This window comes from Oryx dammah, unplaced genomic scaffold (assembly GCF_014754425.2).
Source record: "Oryx dammah isolate SB20612 unplaced genomic scaffold, SCBI_Odam_1.1 HiC_scaffold_17, whole genome shotgun sequence".
In the NCBI taxonomy this organism is placed as follows: Eukaryota; Metazoa; Chordata; class Mammalia; order Artiodactyla; family Bovidae; genus Oryx; species Oryx dammah.
In genome coordinates, this window is record NW_024070201.1 from 59,928,420 (window position 1) to 59,943,159 (window position 14,740).

The 14,740-nt window shown below is 37.4% G+C and overlaps 1 protein-coding gene across 8 annotated transcripts in view; it reads right to left on the minus strand.

Annotated features, from left to right (window-relative positions):
* Window positions 1-14,740, minus strand: part of IMMP1L (inner mitochondrial membrane peptidase subunit 1) — an 89,484-nt gene that overhangs the window by 2,382 nt on the left and 72,362 nt on the right. For all 8 annotated transcript variants that reach the window (XR_005724221.1, XR_005724220.1, XM_040258932.1 and 5 more), the window contains one exon: window positions 234-344. Coding sequence is in view for 6 of the 8 variants with exons in the window: in XM_040258932.1 (XP_040114866.1) it covers window positions 234-344 (111 nt within the window). In the remaining 2 variants the exon portion in view is untranslated. The remainder of the gene's footprint in view (window positions 1-233; window positions 345-14,740) is intronic.

The following is a 14,740-nucleotide window of genomic DNA, read 5'->3' on the forward strand; positions in this document are numbered from 1 at the left end:
ACTAAAGTAATTTGAACTTTGTTATCAAACAAAAATATTCTCAATTACCTGTCATAATGGGGGAGTGGTAATGTTTATTATAGCTATTAAGGTTAACATGTTCCTAAGGTGTAGTCATTGTAACAGCCTAAAGATTTCAAAGATCATTTGAAAGAAACCGGTTGTTTTTTTTTCTTGTTTTTTACCCCAGCTCAGAAAAGAAAGCCTGCATTTTAAGTAGAAAACAGTAGTACCTTAAGGAAGATTCGTCCTGTTATTAGTCCATATGGAACAGGTCCATAGTACCTGGAATCTGCAGAATTCTGTAGATTATCACCTTCTAACCAGACATGACCCTTTGGCACCTAGAATTGAAGAAAGCACCCCCTTTCAAAACAAATATGGATGCTATGAATAAAAAAATTATATGTCTTTTGGAGGTAGCAAGGAACGTCCTAAAGTTCTTTTGTAAAATATAGTCAGACCCTATGGTTTGCATTTTTGCTATTATCTCTGGCAAAATAAATTTTACTAAATATTAGTAAGTAGTATTAATATTTCAACTTTTAAAAAGACCTATCTCTTTTGCCACATGGTTCCCAAACATTAATTTGTTATACAAACCCCAAACTGAGGTTATAAGAGATCAAAACAGTGTGACAGGGTCATTAATTTAATAGACTTCAAAAGAGGTCATTAGGATGCTGACTGAAAATGTGCCCCCCTATCTCAATAACAGCATAAGCAGGGCAGCCACTCACTCAGCAACATCCTGGGGCCAATACCAAGGCCAGACCTATTAGAATGTTCATGATGAACTAAGCGGTAATTGATTGTGACATCAATTACAAATAATCTCATCATTTTATTGGAGTGGGCTTGTCAGAATTCTAATTAAGATCCTTGTTCTGCCTTTGTACAGGCCATATCTTCAATGTATTATATACTTCAATAATGACCATCAAGAACTAGAAGGACCTATTATAAAATCATCAGTTGTGAAATTAATGATGGTGACCCTCTACTAAATGAAAAGATCTTATATATGTCCTGTGTATTAACTGGTAAATAACATAAAATTTTTACTCAATGACAATCATGAGCATATTTAGAACATGTTACTGTAAAAAAAATGTGCTGTGATATGAGACATTTGCCTATTAATGTCTGTTAATATAAACTTTAAAAATTATCTACCAATTGTTTTTAAAATTGTATTTTAAAGTTTTTTTTTTTTTTTTCAGTTTTTGTTAACCCAAGAAAGCTGAATTAGTGACTAGCCAAAACAATCTATTGGGAAGGAATTAATTTTCACTATTCTTCTGACTGATTATTACTTGGGAACCTTACATGAAGAAAAATAGTCCTATTCGGTTTAATAAGAAATGACTGATTTTTTAAATGTCACAATTTGTTTTTTTTAAAGACCATCTTTTAGAGCTGTTTTAGGTTCACAGCATGAGAGAAAGGTATGGAGATTTCTCATATGCCTCCCACCCCCACACATGCATGGCCTCCCTATTACTGACATCCCCCACTAGAGTGGCGTATTTGTTACACCTGGTGAACTCACACTACCATCATAATCACCCAAAGTCCCATAGTTTACTTAGGGTTCACTCTTGGTGTTGTACAATGTGTGAATTTGGGGAAAAGACTCTGATGCTGGGAGGGATTGGGGGCAGGAGGAGAAGGGGACGACTGAGGATGAGATGGCTGGATGGCATCACGGACTCAATGGACGTGAGTCTGAGTGAACTCTGGGAGATGGTGATGGACAGGGAGGCCTGGCGTGCTGCGATTCATGGGGTCGCAAAGAGTCGGACACGACTGAGCGACTGAACTGCACTGAGGACATGGATCCTCTACCACAGTATTATACAGGATATTTTCACTGCCCCCCAAATCCTCCGTGATCTGCCTATTTCATTTCTCCCCCCACCTCCACTGCCATCACCTCTGAATTTTAACTTTTGGAAAAATTAATTTGTACAAGCATGTAAAATATGAAGTACACTTTACATCAGATATAATTTTGGACTGTCTATGTAGAAATATTAGCCCCAAATGAATTAAGCTAAATATTTTCATTTAGATACACTTAAATGTCAAATCTATTTGAAGAGAAAGAATAGAAGTGTTTTGAAAGAATATCAGATATTGTAAGATCATTAACTCCTACTGGTAGGACTACTATAGGTTCTAGGGACAATAGCAAAGTTAGTTCATACCTATATAAGAAGTTGATTTATGTGCTGTGAAGCATAATGCTGCTCAAATAGAAAAATGAGTACATCTCAGGTCACAGATGAAAATAACAAGATAGTATACCTGGAAATAGTATATGTGGGCTTTCCAGGTAGCTCAAGTGGTAACGAGTCTGCCTGCAATGCAGGAGACCAGAGTTCGATCCCTGGGATCTCCAGGGAAGATCCCCTGGAGAAGGGCATGGCAACCCACTCCAGTACTCTTGCCTGGAGAATTCCACAGACAGAGGGCCTGGGCAGGCAATAGTCCATGGGGTCTCACAGGGTCAGACATGACTGAAGCCACTAACAAGCAGCAGCATAAAGTACACAAATCAAGGGAGCAGCCTCATCACTGATGGTACCTTTAATAAGAGCTTCTCTATAAACAGGAAAACCTTCAAGTCTGAGTCAAAATCAGTCACCTTTGGTGACCTACCCCTCTATCAATTACTATCAATTCATTATGTTTGAAATTACTTTTGGAACACATACTGATTTTTGATATGGGGTAAGGGTATACACTTTAAAATCAATTTTATAGACATATACTTTACAGTAAAATGGACTCATTTTAAGTTTTGACAAATGTGCACTCTTGTGTAATCACTTACCACAATCAAGATGCAGAACATTACTATCATGCCAAGTTCCCTCCTTTTCAGTCAACCTCCACCCCTATACTTCGTACTAGCAACCAGTGATCTGCCTCCTGTTACTAGAGACTAGTTTAACTTGTTCCTAAATTTCATACAAAGGAGACTGCACATTACATACCATTTCGTGTCTGGCTTTTGTTGAGCAGTTTTTAAATGATTAATACATGTTACATGTATCAGTCTTTCATTTCTTTTTACTGCTGAATATTGTTCAGTTGCTAAGTTGTGTCTGATTCTGTGACCCAATGTACTGTAGCTTGCAAGGCTCCTCTGTCCAGGCGAGAATACTGGAGTGGGTTGCCATTTCCTTCTCCAGGAGATCTTCCTGACCTGGGGGGTCAAACCCGTGTCTCCTGCACAAGCAGGTGAATTCTTAACCACTTAGCCACCCGTGAAGCCCTTCTGAGAATATCCCATTGTAAATCACAGTACTTTTCCCCATGAAACTGTTGATGGATATTTGAGTAATCTGCAATTTTTGGCTATTACAAATAAAGCACTATGAACACTGATGTATACACATCTATTTTTTTCCAGTAAATATGTAAGGGTGGAATTTCTGGGTCGTAAGTGTATGTTTAAACTTTTCTAAAATAATACATTTCACATTCCCAACACCAATGTGTGTGTCTTTCTGTTGCTTTATAACCTTGGTACTTTCAGTTTTTAAATGTTTTGCCTGTCTAGTAGGCTATTCTGTTATCACACTGTGGTTTTCACTTGCATTTCTCTTAAGTATTTTTCCTTGTACCTATTAGTGTATCTTTTGTGAAATGTCTACTGAAAAATATTTTGCTCATTTTAAAAATGGATTCTTCATTTTAAGAGCTCTTTATATACCCTGAGTACAAGTTATTATTTCTTCACAATCTAGGATCTTTATCTTTTGCATTTTTCAACCTGCTATATGGCAGAAAGTGAAGAGGAACTAAAAAGCTTTTTGATGAAAGTGAAAGAGGAGAGTGAAAAAGTTGGCTTAAAGCTCAACATTCAGAAAACAAAGATCATGGCATCCGGTCCCATCACTTCATGGGAAATAGATGGGGAAACAGTGGAAACAGTGTCAGACTTTATTTTTGGGGGGTCCAAAATCACTGCAGATGGTGATTGCAGCCATGAAATTAAAAGACGCTTACTCCTTGGAAGAAAAGTTATGACCAACCTAGACAGCATATTCAAAAGCAGAGACATTACTTTGCCAACGAAGGTAAGTCTAGTCAAGGCTATGGTTTTTCCAGTAGTCATGTATGGATGTGAAAGTTGGACTGTGAAGAAGGCTGAGCACCAAAGAATTGATGCTTTTGAACTATGGTGTTGGAGAAGACTCTTGAGAGTCCCTTGAACTGCAAGGAGATCCAACCAGTCGATTCTGAAAGAGATCAGCCCCGGGATTTCTTTGGAAGGAATGATGCTAAAGCTGAAACTCCAGTACTTTGGCCACCTCATGTGAAGAGTTGACTCATTGGAAAAGACTCTGATGCTGGAAAGGATTGGGGGCAGGAGGAGAAGGGGACGACAAAGGATGAGATGGCTGGATGGCATCACTGACTCGATGGGTGTGAGTCTGAGTGAACTCCGGGGGTTGGTGATGGACAAGGAGGCCTGGCGTGCTGCGATTAATGGGGTCACAGAGTCAGACACGACCGAGCGACTGAACTGAACTGGACTAAGTTTATGAATCAGCTTATTCCTTTCAAGCCTTGTTTTTAAGTTGGGTCTGTCATACTGAGTATTCCAAGAGCTAGTCTAGCCCACTCCTAAGGCATGATATTCCATGGTCTCTTCTGGATATTCAATGAGATCATTCCCCTGTGGCTGGTAAAAACTCCACAACAGCTCTCAGCCCTGTGTGACCTCTGGAAATTGCTAGGCTGGTCCCCACTAGCTGTTCTTCGCTCAGTCTCTAAGTTTCACCATGCCTGCTAAGTTGCTTCAGTCGTATCTGACTCTGTGACCCCATGGACTGTAGCCTGCCAGGCTCCTCTGTCCGTAGGATTCTCCAGGCAAGAATACTGGAGTGGGTTGCCATTTCCTCCACCAGGAGATCTTGTCGACCCAGGGATCGAACCCGGGTCTTCTACATTGCAGGTGGATTCTTTACTGTCTGAGCCACCAGGGAAGCCCAAATTTCACCATATGCAGGCATAATTCAGTGATCAGCCCCAAATCAAGAAAACACTTGTGCATATTTCTCAAGGTCATTCTGTGGCTCTTTTCTCCCTAGTGGTTTGATGCATAAATTCTAACCACTTAAATGTCCCTCTGCTCTAATCTCTTTTTCCTCAACTCAGCAACACCACTGTCCTTTGAATTTTCCTTCCTCGGAACCTCTGAAAACTGCCTTAAAGGGAGAAGTAGGGGAAAATATAAGGTTTGTTCGTTTCCCTTCTCCCAGGAATCTCTTGTGCTGCCTGCTGTGCACTGTCTGAAAACACTTATTTTACATAGTTTGTCCAATTTTCCAGTTCTTTATGGAAGTAGAGCAAGTTCAGACCAGTTACTCCATAATTGCTAGATGTTCAAATTATCTAATTTTTAAAGTCTTATTTTTTTAAGCATACCTCATAACACTATGAAGAGAATCCTTCTAGTTGAGAACTAAAAATTTTAATGTAAGTAAGGTGTGATTTGGCATCTCTACCTTGATTCCCCTTCAGGGGCATCCCCTGTATGTTTTCACTCTATCCTTTGCCTATCAAAATCTCATAAAGATTTGCCAAACTCAGCAGGCCATCATGTATAAGCAAGGAAGCTGAATATGGTATTGCTTGCATCTCAAAATTGACAATAAATATTCCTCAGTAGGCAGAAGTTAAATAGTTTATTTATAGAATAGTCACACCCAGCAGACAGCAAATAGAAGGGCTTGGGGCTTCCCTAGAGGCTCAGTGGTAAAGAATCTGCCTGCCAATGCAAGAGATGTGGATTTGATCCCTGGGTTGAGAAGATTCCCTTAAGAAGGAAATTGGGATTATTTGTTCTAGTTCTGTGAAAAATATCGCCGGTATCTTGATAGGGATTGCATTGAATTTGTAAATTGCTTTGGGTAATATACTCATTTTCACTATATTGATTCTTCCGATCCATGAGCATGGTATATTTCTCCATCTATTAGTGTCCTCTTTGATTTCTTTCATCAGTGTTTTATAGTTTTCTGTATATAGGTCTTTAGTTTCTTTAGGTAGATAGATATATTCCTAAGTATTTTATTCTTTTGGTTGCAATGGTGAATGGAATTGTTTCCTTAATTTCTTCTTCTACTTTCTCATTATTAGTGTATAGGAATGCAAGGGATTTCTGTGTGTTGATATTATATCCTGCAACTTTACTATATTCATTAATTAGCTCTAGTAATTTTCTGGTAGAGTCTTTAGTGTTTTCTATGTAGAGGATCATGTCATCTGCAAACAGTGAGAGTTTTACTTCTTCTTTTCCAATTTGGATTCCTTTTATTTCTTTTTCTGCTCTGATTGCTGTTGCTAAAACTTCCAGAACTATGTTGAATAGTAGTGGTGAAAGTGGGCACCCTTGTCTTGTTCCTGACTTAAGGGGAAATGCTTTCAATTTTTCACCATTGAGGATAATGTTTGCTGTGGGTTTGTCATATATAGCTTTTATTATATTGAGGTATGTTCCTTCTATTCCTGCTTTCTGGAGAGTTTTTATCATAAATGGATGTTGAATTTTGTCAAAGGCCTTCTCTGCATCTATTGAGATAATCATATGGTTTTTATTTTTCAATTTGTTAATGTGGTGAATTACATTGATTGATTTGCGGATGTTGAAGAATCCTTGCATCCCTGGGATAAAGCCCACTTGGTCATGGTGTACGATCTTTTTAATGTGTTGTTGGATTCTGATTGCTAGAATTTTGTTGAGGATTTTTGCATCTATGTTCATCAGTGATATTGGCCTGTAGTTTTCCTTTTTTGTAGTATCTTTGTCAGGTTTTGGTATTAGGGTGATGGTGGCCTCATAGAATGAGTTTGGAAGTTTCCCTTCCTCTGCAATTTTCTGGAAGAGTTTGAGTAGGATAGGTGTTAACTCTTCTCGAAATTTTTGGTAGAATTCAGCTGTGAAGCCGTCTGGACCTGGGCTTTTGTTTGCTGGAAGATTTCTGATTACAGTTTCAATTTCCATGCTTGTGATGGGTCTGTTAAGATTGTCTATTTCTTCCTGGTTTAGTTTTGGAAAATTGTATTTTTCTAAGAATTTGTCCATTTCTTCCAGGTTGTCCATTTTATTGGCATATAATTGCTGATAGTAGTCTCTTATGATCCTTTGTATTTCTGTGTTGTCTGTTGTGATCTCTCCATTTTCATTTCTAATTTTATTGATTTGATTTTTCTCTCTTTGCTTCTTGATGAGTCTGGCTAATGGTCTGTCAATTTTATTTATCCTTTCAAAGAACCAGCTTTTGGCTTTGTTGATTTTTGCTATGGTCTCTTTTGTTTCTTTTGCATTTATTTCTGCCCTAATTTTTAAGATTTCTTTCCTTCTGCTAACTCTGGGGTTCTCTAATTCTTCCTTTTCTAGTTGCTTTAGGTGTAGAGTTAGGTTAGTTGCTTTAGGTGTAGAGTTAGGTTATTTTTTTGACTTTTTTCTTGTTTCTTGAGGTATGCCTGTATTGCTATGAACTTTCCTCTTAGCACTGCTTTTATAGTGTCCCACAGGTTTTGGGTTGTTGTGTTTTCATTTTCATTAGTTTCTATGCATATTTTGATTTCTTTTTTGATTTCTTCTGTGATTTGTTGGTTATTCAGAAGCGTGTTGTTCAGCCTCCATATGTTGGAATTTTTAATAGGTTTCCTCCTGTAATTGAGATCTAATCTTAGTGCATTATGGTCAGAAAAGATGCTTGGAATGATTTCGATTTTTTTGAATTTATCAAGGTTATATTTATGGCCCAGGATGTGATCTATCCTCGAGAAGGTTCCATGAGCACTTGAGAAAAAGGTGAAATTCATTGTTTTGGGGTGAAATGTCCTGTAGATATCAATTAGGTCTAACTGGTCTAATGTATCATTTAAATCAATGGAACAAAATAGAAAGCCCAGAGATAAATCCACATACATATGGACACCTTATCTTTGACAAAGGAGGCAAGAATATACAATGGAGTAAAGACAATCTCTTTAACAAGTGGTGCTGGGAAAACTGGTCAACCACTTGTAAAAGAATGAAACTAGATCACTTTCTAACACCGCTCACAAAGATAAACTCAAAATGGATTAAAGATATAAATGTAAGACCAGAAACTATAAAACTCTTAGAGGAGAACATAGGCAAAACACTCTCCGACATAAACCACAGCAGGATCCTCTATGATCCACCTCCCAGAATTCTGGAAATAAAAGCAAAAATAAACAAATGGGATCTAATTAAAATTAAAAGCTTCTGCACAACAAAGGAAAACATAAGCAAAGTGAAAAGACAGCCTTCCGAATGGGAGAAAATAATAGCAAATGAAGCAACTGACAAACAACTAATCTCAAAAATATACAAGCAACTCCTGCAGCTCAATTCCAGAAAAATAAACGACCCAATCAAAAAATGGGCCAAAGAACTAAACAGACATTTCTCCAAAGAAGACATACGGATGGCTAACAAACACGTGAAAAGATGCTCAACATCACTCATTATTAGAGAAATGCAAATCAAAACCACAATGAGGTACCACTTCACACCAGTCAGAATGTCTGCGATCCAAAAATCTGCAAGCAATAAATGCTGGAGAGGGTGTGGAGAGAAGGGAACCCTCCTACACTGTTGGTGGGAGTGCAAACTAGTACAGCCACTATGGAGAACAGTGTGGAGATTCCTTAAAAAATTGCAAATAGAAATGCCTTATGACCCAGCAATCCCACTGTTGGGCATACACACAGAGGAAACCAGAATTGAAAGAGACACATGTACCCCAATGTTCATTGCAGCACTGTTTATAATTGCCAGGACATGGAAACAACCTAGATGTCCATCAGTAGATGAATGGATAAGAAAGCTGTGGTACATATACACAATGGAGTATTACTCAGCCATTAAAAAGAATACATTTGAATCAGTTCTGATGAGATGGATGAAACTGGAGCCGATTATACAGAGTGAAGTGAGCCAGAAAGAAAAACACCAATACAGTATACTAACACATATATATGGAATTTAGGAAGATGGCAATAATGACCCTGTATGCAGGACAGCAAAAAAGACACAGATGTGTATAGCGGACTTTTGGACTCAGAGGGAGAGGGAGAGGGTGTGATGATTTGGGAGAATGGCATTGAAACAAGTATAATATCATGTAAGAATCGAAATGCCAGTCTATGTCTGATGCAGGATATGACACGCTTGGGGCTGACGCGCGGGGATGACCCAGAGAGATGTTGTGGGGAGGGGGGTGGGAGGGGGGTTCATGTTTGGGATCGCATGTACACCTGTGGTAGATTCATGTCAATCTATGCCAAAACCAATACAGAATTGTAAAGTAAAAATTAAAAATAAATAAATAAATTAAAAAAATAAATAAATAAAAATAAACAAGCTGAAAAAAAAAAAAAAAAAGAAGGAAATTGGGTCTCTCCCACTCCAGTATTCTTGCCTGGAAAATCCTATAGACAGAGGAGCCTGGCAGGCTACAGTCCATGTCGTCACAAGAGAGTTGCACTACTACACAACAACAATAGGACTTACACGGATACAGTCAGTGAAAAAAAATTACAGGGTATACTTAGGTATAATTACTTTAAAAAAAAACCCATGAAATTTTACATATTTCAAAGTTTACATTTTGGGGATCAGTATGTATTACTTAAATAATTCAATTGCATATATATGTACATACACATATATGTGTCTTAATATGCCTAGTTATTTTAGTAATACTTGTACTTTTTTAAAAAGGGAACATTGTCCATCACAATGCAGGTCAAGAAGAGCTTTATTGAAGTAAAAACATTTTTTTTTGCTTTGCTTGTGTGGAAACAGACCCAACTTCCAATCCATACAGCAGGCGCTGCTTCTTTGCACAGTACAAGTAAATGACTGCAATTATAGTACAGTCACTAGACCTCTGGGTAACTGAGTCTAGCTATGAACTTATTTATTTAAGTAAATATAAAGTACAACACATTTTTGGTATGGGTCCAAAACTTAAAACCTGACCTTTCTGCTCAGGTGAGTGGAGTGGAATGAAGCAATGAACAGAACAAAAATTTCCTTTCTAACCCAAAACACAGTTATTGTCTGTTGGATTAATCTATTGGTTATCACTATGTTCAAAATTCAAGTAAGAAAAAATTCTATAACAATATTATTATAATAAAATATTAACAGATAAAATAGATTAAAATATATTTTAAATTATTTGTAAAAAGCCATTATAACTTTCCAATTAAAGTGGAACTCATATTTATAATAAATGTTTTACAAATGGCCAAAAGTGGAAATCCTAATTCCATGTCTTTGTTCATCATTTCTCATAACCAAAACTTTTAAAAGTAGCTAATTGCTTTTTCTGTTTGTACTTTTGGAAATATGCCATGACAACTTGAATGAATGCACAAAACTGAGTAAGAATATATGAATATATGTCTACAATGCCACTTAGAAATTTTTGCTCAACTTTGAATTTTCCCAGTGTCTCAGATATAGCTATCTTTAGGGCTAACTTTTAAGCATTAAAAGAACCCTTAAATCATTCTTGGTTTTTCCTTTACGTCAGAGGTTTACCTCCTGAGCTATGATAAAACCTAATCTCAGGGCAGGACAAAAGAATCAAGCCTCTGGTTCTCAGCTATACTTACTGAGGTCTAGCTAAGTGCCTCCTTTATAGTACAAGCAACAAATGTAATTGCCTCATGGCCTGCGGGTGTCCACTGAACAAAAGCAGCTTTTGTGAACCAACCCACAGGTGTTACCTTTCTTGACTCAAGTGAAATCTGATGAAAGAGTCCACAATATCAAATAACACATTTACTAAACTGTAATCAAACTTATTATTCGATTAAGGAGAGACTGATTAAGAAAAAGTTCTGACTAAAGAGTAAGGTATTTGTATGCTCAACCTTTCAAAAGTTTAAAAAAACAGGAAATCCTAGTAACAGACTGATTTTTAATTAACTCTCTGTTTGCCAGATATTTAAAAATTTACAATCAGCCAAGGCAGGGTATGCACTGGCCTTATTATTGTTCATGACTCTTTAATGGTTCTTCTAAAATGACTGTGAATGTAAAGAAAACAATAATTACTGAAGAAACAAAAATCATAAAGGTAATAAGGGGGGTAAAGGTTCTGAAATCCTTTTTTTACATGTTTTTTTTCCCCTGGAAAAAAGAAAAGGAGAGGCATACAAAATGTAGTCATAGTAAGATGGTATACACACAAACTAGTGGAGAGAACGCTTGTGAAATGAGATAATTTATTATATAGTTTTAAAGAACTTCACACACAGCCCAGTATTTGTATGACTCATGCAAGGGCAAAACTGGGAACACCATCAGTAAATAATTGTTGGAGTTTACCTTCCTATATAAACCACCAAAACGATCAAAAAGAGAAACATGTATGTCAAAAAGAGAAACGTTAAATCCCTTGAGAGGCAATCATGTGGTTCTTTTAAGAACATAAAACTGAGAAAACATTATTAGTCTTTAATTTTGTAAAATGGGGCTGTCCCAAGTGTCAGTTATGGATGGGTATCTTTGAAAGCAAAACTCAAGGAACAGTTTCACTCAGATTCTATTTTTAATGACATTCTCCTTGCCACAACTTTTTGCCCATACTTGTCTCGCTGAGTAGACTATCTGGGGAGGGAAGTGCTCCCAAATGCATGACTAAGGGATTAACATGTTTAAGGCCCAGGCGTGACACGTTAACACACTGATTATTTCAATGGATACTATTTCTATGCAGTCCTGCTTCTTTTTCTCCCCATTTAAATTCTGACTTATTACTATACTATCCCACATCCTTCCCAGGAGCTGTTATTGTCTTTCCCTACTTAAAAATGGTGCCACTTTAGGTTCATAGCCAATTATCACTAAAGAGGAATTTACACAAAAGTTCTAGTAGGCTACACCTACAGTACTGGGGTGAGGGTAATGATGAGGGATGCTTTCAACCAATAGGTTCTTTCATTATTGAGCATCTCCCTGCTGAGCAGGTTTAGAGCTTCGTCTAAGACTTGACTTGCTCATTCTCATAGCTATTGCAAACTAAGCTCCTTCATCTTCTCCTTCAGTACTCAATACCTCCATCCAGCCTAAATAGAAATCTCTGGGGCTGAGTTCAAACTGTAGCTCTCTGCCAGTTACTAAACACCTTGGACAGGTTATTTAAACCTCATCTATAAAACGGACTAGTTAAATGCCTTACAGAAATATTCTAAAAAACAAATAACACATAAGGTTCCTGGCACCCAGTAAGCACTCACTAAATATTAGCTACTGTTATTAACATTTGCTCCAGCTGCTGGAAGAATGATGCCTGCCGGGCTTTCTTTGTTCCTGATTTTTTATGCAGTCTATCCAGTTCTCTGCAAAGTGAACTGTGCTTTGCAATTTCACTTTCGTTATGCTTTTGGCCTTTTTCTTTTACACTGTATTCAATTATATAGTTCTGGTACTAGCCAAGACTTTGAATTGAATCCATTATAATTAAAAATGTACATTAATTTTGAATAGATGCCATATTAATTATGCGGACTTATTTAATGGAATTTAATGAAATTCAGTTTTTAAGACCAAATCATCCAAAAAAAAAAAAAAAGACCAAATCATCCAAATGTAGCAAAGAACAACATTTTTAATATTTTAATAGGGATCTTTTCCAAGCAATGTTTATCAACTATCAAATACCTAAGCTCTTCCTTATGAAGCATTTACTTCTTCAGAACCATCTACCAACTTGTCAGAAGGCAGAGGAAGGGGGAAATGGTTGGGATTGAAGGCAATAAATAGGCCCTTCCATCTAATACTAACATCCTAATCCTACAGATTTTTTCCCCCTAGGACAATGGATTCACAGAAGGCAATGGCACCCCACTCCAGTACTCTTGCCTGGAAAATCCCATGGACGGAGGAGTTTGGTGGGCTGCAGTCCATGGGGTCGCTAAGAGTCAGACACGACTGAGTGACTTCACTTTCACTTTTCACTTTCATGCACTGGAGAAGGAAATGGCAACCCACTCCAGTGTTCTTGCCTGGAGAATCCCAGGGACGGGGGAGCCTGGTGGGCTGCCGTCTATGGGGTCGCACAGAGTCGGACATGACTGAAGCAACTTAGCAGCAGCAGCAGCAGCAGAAAAATGGATTATTTCACTCTCTGACTTCTTTTTTGTTCTATATGTAACAAGATTACCTGCTGTGTATTTGGATTAGTATTTAAAAGAAGTACCTTACATTCTCATTTCAAAACTATGTCAGTACTCTCATTTTAATATAGCCTGATGTCCACTCTGGTTCTCACAGTCCAAAAGATGAGCCTAATTTAATGAAACAGAACATAGTGGTAAATATGTAAATAGTGAGTTTTCTCATGTTCACAGAAAAAGTCTAAATAATTAGTAAATCAGATGCTTACTATAAAGAATATGTGCTAATAGGTTTCCACCAAATATTCCCACCAAATTATTCCTGGGACTTCAAATAATTCTTCCCAGTCAAAATTCATCCCTATATGGATTTATTCCTGTAGATGAATCTCCGTATCTCTTTTCAATTTCTTATGGCCCCAATGCATAACTGCTTCATACAGAGATTGGCTAGAAAACTGATCTACACCTGAAATGGAACTAGAAATAAAAGATTCAAAGTATTCTTGAACTTGGTATACTAAGGCCTTAAAAAAAGTGTGGTGCTGCATCATTTCCTTTGACAGATACTTCTCCTTTTTATGTTTTATTAAAAACAGAATTCTAATGTCCCATACCCTGGAAGTTATTTAGAATAATATGTAGCTTTGTGAATACAAAGTTGCAAAATAGGCAGATGGATGACAGATGATTTTTTTTTTCTGAGATAATGTTAAGATATGAAGAGAAATAGCTAAAGATCTTTAAAAAGGTTGATCTCTGGGGGCTGAGAGCATCAAAACATTGTTTTGACTAACAAGACATCATGCAAATATACTGTGGACATCAAGGAGGGAATCATATAACACCCAGACATCATTCTGGGAAAGCACTTGTTTTCTTCTCACTTCAATTCCATTGCCACTGTACTCATTTCAACTACAGTCAATCATAGGCTTATTATATAGGCGTCCAGAGTACTCCAAAACTGACCCCAAGTTTCTGGCTCTAGCAAAGAGATAGATGATGCATTTCTTCCAACATCCAATCATGTTTAGACATTCTCCTAATCTTTCTCCGAACCTTTACTGCTTTCCATTCTTAATGTTATTGTCTCAATTATGTCTTAGGGCCTATTTATTAACTGGGCTTCCTGCCTCTGGCCTCTCCTATTCCAATCATCCTTTATTAAACTCTCCTCAATTAGTCTATATTAGTATCAGGGTGATCTCTTAAAAATAAGTCTGATAATGTTACTCCAGGACTTCCCTGGTGGTCCAGTGGTTAGAACTCTGCTTCCACTGCAGGGGCATAGGTTCAATCCCTGGTCGGGGAATTAAGATTCTGCAAGCCATGTGGTGTGGCCAAAATAAAGTTACTCCCCTGCTTGAGACATACAAGGAATTCAACCCTGATTACCTTTTCACTTTTATCTCTTTTTGCTAGTCATCCCTCCCCATTGTATGTCCCAGATGTAGGAACTTATTTTTCACAGCTGCCCAAAGCCCAAGGCTGCACTCTCCCTTCTAGAACCTAAATATGCTGCTTGCTTGGATAAGGATCTTATCCA